The sequence below is a fragment of the Arachis ipaensis genome, chromosome B01 (assembly GCF_000816755.2).
Source record: "Arachis ipaensis cultivar K30076 chromosome B01, Araip1.1, whole genome shotgun sequence".
NCBI lineage: Eukaryota > Viridiplantae > Streptophyta > Magnoliopsida > Fabales > Fabaceae > Arachis > Arachis ipaensis.
Genome location: NC_029785.2, coordinates 132189575 through 132195480, shown reverse-complemented (window position 1 = coordinate 132195480; position 5906 = coordinate 132189575). Strand labels below are relative to the sequence as shown.

Here is a 5906-nt window from a genome sequence, read left to right as displayed (position 1 = left end):
TGACAACTACATTTCTTTTCAAGAATGACACAAGGATTATGTTCCCATTTATACATTATCATGTATGGCGGGTTCATCACTCCCTCGATTGGATTTTCCGTGATCAGATCCAAAAGTAGTTTGCCTGCTCAAGTTGGCTCGCTGCACTTACCGTATTAAGGCTTGAATTTGACATTAGGCTGTGTTTATTTTCAGAGACAAGATAGAACATGACACTGAGACAGAGACAATAGGACGGAGACACTAAAAATTATTGTTTGTGTATTGTGTTTGGATACGATGTACAAGACACTAATGTAATGTCCAGTATTATGTTTGGATACACTAGGACAAGACTAAAATATTATATGAAATGACTAAAATAACCATATGATTTCAAATTTTCTACATCAAGTACAAACTAATTTAATAGAGAATGAGAGTACGGGCCAAGACGTAACCCTCAATAGCCTTGAAGAGAGCTTCACCCTTGGCCTTACCCTTCTTCATGTCTTCCTCCTCTGGCTTAGCATCTCCTTTCGAGTGGAACTTCACACTCAGCTTCCCAATGGATCCTCCGTTGGGTCCTTCAACCAGCTTTGTCTCAAATGTTATCTTCTCCGCCGTGGGAGGCAGCGCCACTCCTCCAACCACGCTGTAGTTGTATGCATAATTAGCCTCATCTATTGCCTCCACTTTGTGCAAGATAAACTTGGTTTCTCCATCTGCATATATATCATTATTATTACAATTCACAACACATAATTATTATCACATATATAGTATGTCTACTGAATTCGGTAGTTACTGACCCTCAACAATGGTGAGTTTCTTGATGGTTCCAGGACCACCGTTTCCCTCGACGATTTCAACACTCTTGACGTCATCAATAATCTTAGGGGTGAGGGAGTCAGCATCCTTCATAGCATTGTAAAGCTTGGCAGGGGGCAGGGTGGAGGTGATTTCATCCTCGAATGTGAAGACGGCCATGATTGTGAATTAAGAAGCTAAGGGAAGGAATGAGAAGTAAATGGTAATAAGTGAGGTTAGCTTTGTAGTATGTGGTTGATGAAGAGAGGAGTGGCTTGTATTTATAGACATATAATGGGATCATGGGGAATGAGGACGGGATGGTGTATATGTGAAGGTGCTGACTCATTGCTACGACCGCCATGTTGGGTCGTCTTTTATTTTCATTTTTCTATCCTCTTTTAATTTTCTGCTAATTATTATTCTTGGAGACTAATTTAAAGAAGCATTGAAATTCAAAGAAGGCGTTCTGTTCCGTTAATATTGAATGTTTACGCATACTTGATGAAATAAATTATAGTGAAGATGCAGAATGCAGTTGCATGTGAAGTCGATCAAAATTTATAGACGCCACGCCCTTCTAGAACGGAACTCCATTTTTCATATTGTGTATCATTTTCTTCTACGCATCACACGCACTTTCTTTTTGAAGTTTAAAGCATGCCCATGAGTACTTTTTCGTTTTTATATTAGATTAACAATAGTGTTTTTTTGAACTTTAGACGGCATAAATAATAGATATGAACGATTTATGGCTTTCGTTATAATCATTTGTTCCTAAATAATTAATGAAATTCTTTTTCCTAGTCATAGGCAGGCTAAAATTTTTTATTATAAACAAATTTTTTGTGCAATTCAATAATATTAGTTTTGTATGTTTTTTTTAGGAGAATAAGTAATTGGACCTTTCCATTACTTTGCATGGAATTTTAAAAAAATTTTAAATATAAAACTAGAGGATCTGATTTTTTTTGTTATAATTTTATTTTAATTTTTAAAATCTACAGTTTACAAATTGAATTTTTCGATTTATATACTTCCAATTTTTTTTTACTTTTAAATACAAAGCAGAAGATTCGAGTATAAAAATGAGAGGATTCAATTTTTGTACTGAAAAATTGAATGGTCTAATCTCTGTATTTTTCAAAAATCAAATGATCTAATTTTTATTTTTTAAATTAAATCATCTCACATTTTAAAAAAATATTACGGAAGGGGGGCTGCTATGGTGCTGAAGGATAGATTCCTCAGCAGGTACTTATAGTGCGTGTCCCAATGTGGTGGAAACATGCGTCCACCTAAAATATTTATTGCTTCAACGTCTGTTGCGATTGCAGGTAGCCATTACAGATGTGGATCCCACCACTCAGAATAGCAGGTCAAAATTGAAGTGGTTAACAGGTAAGTTAAGCAAGATTAATAACTTAAGGAAGTGGAAAATAAATATAATGTAATATAATAATTTTTTTGGTTTTTATATCCAGGTTTTAGTTTGCTGGAAAAATTGAGTGGGCCTGGGGCGTGCAGATACAAAGGAGCAAAAGGCTCCAGGTTTTTGAAACCCAAAAAAACAAAAAGGAGAACATAACCTGTCCAACACCCCTCAACACCCGTCATCTGTGAAGTTCCTCCCCCTTCTCCCCTGTCCGTCCGATGCAAACCAAATTGGCACCATACCAAAACCCTAGCCTTAGCTTTCTGCGCATTGATCGTGTTCCCCGGTCGTCCGTCAATAATGTAGGTTCCTGCCGTGCTCCAAGTGTTGAACCACTGTTGGGTCATCGATCGCAGCTGCTTGGATGAACTTGGTGTTCGTCGTCTCCGTCTTTGCAGCAGAGGTTCAGGAACCGCCGATTCTTTGCCGTTCAGGTTCGCTTATGCTATCAGCGTGCGTCTTCGTTCCCGATCTCCGCCCTCCTCTCCTCGCTTGGCGTTAACCAAGAAGCGTTCACCTGCCATTCACCCTTCGATTTTTAGTTCGCGTTCCTCTGGAAGCCACATCGGTCTGCAGTAAACATCTCGGACCAGACCTCGCGCTCTACCTGGCCGGCGAACTGATCTTATGTTATATAATCTTAAAAAAAATTATATTGTTATTTACTAAAATAATTGATTCTTTTTATTCATACATATTTAATTATATTCATGATAATAATCATGACTAATAAAAAATATACTTAATTTAAATAAAAGTGACTTTAACATTAAAATAATTAATAACAGAAATTATTACACATATTGATACAACATTTTTTTTATCTTTTCTATTTATTTATTCCACTGGAATATATATAATGTAGTTTAATTAAATATATTGATCCAACATATATCAAATAAATCTCAAATAATTAATTTAACGTATGAAAATGACAACTGCTATAACATTAATAAGAAAATTATTCATAATTTTATTCTCCACTTTTTTAAGTTATTAAGATATTAAATCATCATTTTAATTTTATTGTTTATTGAAGTCGAAAAATAATATATTGCATTTTTTTCTGTATAATATTAAAAACAACTATTTTAATCATTCATTTTTTAAAATCTCATTTCACTATTTGAGTTTTAGGATAGTGTATTCAACTATCATCCCTTATTTTTTTAATATTTTTTATTAAAAAGAGACAAAAAAAAAGTTTAAAAGGCCCATCTACATAACAAATCTCTTTGGTTAGCCTAGCTTTACCAAACAAAATAGGTTTAACAGCCCGTCCCATCACTTTGGTTAGCCCAGCTTTACCAAACAAAAAAAGTTTAAAAGCCCGTCCCATCACTTTGGTTAGCTCAGCTTTACCAAACCTTTTTTCATATAAAATATTCTTAATTACAACAACTAAATTATCTTTAACTGCATTAATTATCACCTCTAAGCCATTTGTTAAACACCGACAACTTGCACAGATACTGTCAACTGAAGGGCCCACGATAACTTTTGTTACATCATCTTTGGACACGCGTTTCAGCGACATGCATCATCAGCAGCTGCGGATGGATCTTCACTCAGCACAGGAGAATTTTCCATTATTTATTTATGGTGTTTTTAATTTTTTATACCTCATATTTAACCAAAATATAATGACCGATCATGTTTTATTCTATTTAAATATTTCTATATCAATACAGCAGGATTTTCTTATGTTTTCTCTCTTATATCTCTTATATGATGCTCATTCCCTTCTCTTCTAAAAAAAATGGTAGTTTTTGCTGTTTTAAATCTTTTTTCATTTAATATTATCAGATTGTGCTATATTGTCCTATTTTAAATTTCGTTTCAAAAATATCTTTATAAAAATCTCTTTATATAAATAGAATAAAACCCTACCAGTAAAATATTTAATCAAATTCAATCAAATTGTTATTAAGGATTTTAAATTTATACGCGCTCGCTTCTTCTTCTTCTTAATGTTTCAAATTCACATGCGCACGTTCTTCCTCATTCCTCCTCTTCCTCTTCTTTCTCATTTTTTGTTATCTTTCTTTTTAATTATCGTTATCACCACTATCACCACCACCTCCGTTTCCTGCTCCTCTTCTTCTTCCTTCTTTTTTTATTTAAATTTTTTCTTCTTTTTTTTCTTCCCTTCTTCCATCATCATCATCTTTTTATACGTATCATAGTTATCTTTATTGTTGAATTTTGTCATATTGATAATGTTATTTGATTCAAAATTAATTTAAATGTGTTTTTGTTTGTAATTCAGTCTTATTTGTGTGCTTGTTTTTTAACTTTGTGTGTCGCAATAATTTCAGTGCATTTATGAGATAATTGAAGTGCATTTAGTCTCATCACTTGAATTTGGTAATTAGATCATCAAATATAATTGTAATAATTCTGGTGTCATTTAAGGCATATTGATAACGTTATCCGATTCAAAATTGATTTTAAATGTGTTTTTTGTTCATAATTTAGTCTTATTTGTGTTTCGAACTAAATTTTTGTGTTGTAATCATTAAGTAATTTCGGTAGATAAGAACCAACAACATCAACCGCAAAATCATATATCAAAGTAATCACAACAAAACACACAACACCGAAAATAATTATTATATGAGAAGCAATACTTCTAAAAGAAGAAGTAAGAGTAACAGAAAAAGAAAGAAAAAAAGAAGAATAAAAAGAAGGGAAAAAATGCAGCATTAATGAAGATATTTTTGTATTTTTGTAGCAAAATTTTAGTGTCAAAACTAAAAAAGTTATACGTTATTGCTAAAAAACTTCGGTGTTATTTTTACGATGAATTCTATACAATTCAAAACTTTTCTCCCTCTTCTTCCTCATTTTTTCTTTTTCATCTTCTTGTTCTTATTTTATTTTCTTAAATTTTTTTTATTTCACTCTTTTAAGGGGAATAAAACAAAAAAAAATTAAACAAAAAATAATAAATAACTGCAATAACACATGAGAAAGAGAAGGAGAAGAAAAAACAAAATTTTGGGTGTTATTTTTCGATAAATTCTTTACACTTCAAAACTCTTCTCCTCCTTCTTCATATTCTCATAATTCTTGTTTCACCCTCTTAACAGGAACTTGTGTCACTGTTAAAAAATTTTGGTGTTAAAATTGAGAAACTTCTATGTCTCGCTTAAAAATTCTTGGTGTTATATTTCTAATAAATTTTGTATAACTCAAAATTCCTCATCTTCTTCTTTATCGTCGTGATCTTCTTCTTTTCTTATTCATTTTTTTCTTCTTGTTTTGCCTTCTCATCATTCATTTTATTTTATCCTCTTACCAGGAGTAAAAATAAAAATGTTCAAATAAAAAGAAATACATAATATGTATAAAAAAACGAGGATGAAAATGAAACAAGTAAATAAAAACACAAAAGAAAAGAAAAAAAAAAGAAAAATGCAAAGATATAGAAAAGTCGGAGCATGACACACTCTTTTTAATAAAATTAATTTTTCTTGAATTTGAACTAATTTGATTAGACTTGATTGCTAAAAAGAATTGAATATGTAGCAAGACTCATACAAATAATAGTATGAAAACATAGACTTTTCCATCATGACTTTGCAGATTTTTGTTCAAATAAATAAATTAAATATTTTATTTACTTAAATGGGTAAGTTGAGATATATTTATATTGTATTATTTATTACGTTTACACATC

The 5906-nt window shown here is 31.6% G+C and overlaps 1 protein-coding gene across 1 annotated transcript; it reads right to left on the bottom strand.

Moving 5' to 3' along the window:
* Nucleotides 391-1227, bottom strand: LOC107615042 (pathogenesis-related protein 2-like). Its single transcript, XM_016317167.2, has 2 exons — nt 792-1227; nt 391-704 (listed from the first exon to the last, which is right to left on the bottom strand). Exons 1-2 carry the CDS (start codon nt 967-969, stop codon nt 406-408), a joined length of 477 nt encoding a protein of 158 aa, XP_016172653.1. The 5' UTR covers nt 970-1227; the 3' UTR covers nt 391-405.

Excerpts from the sequence above, each read along its gene's own strand:
- LOC107615042 (XM_016317167.2), bottom strand. The coding sequence starts at position 969 with ATGGCCGTCTTCACATTCGAGGATGAAATCACCTCCACCCTGCCCCCT. Across the intron at positions 705-791 it reads GAAACTCACCATTGTTGAGG|ATGGAGAAACCAAGTTTATC; the intron begins GTCAGTAACTAC and ends ATATATATGCAG.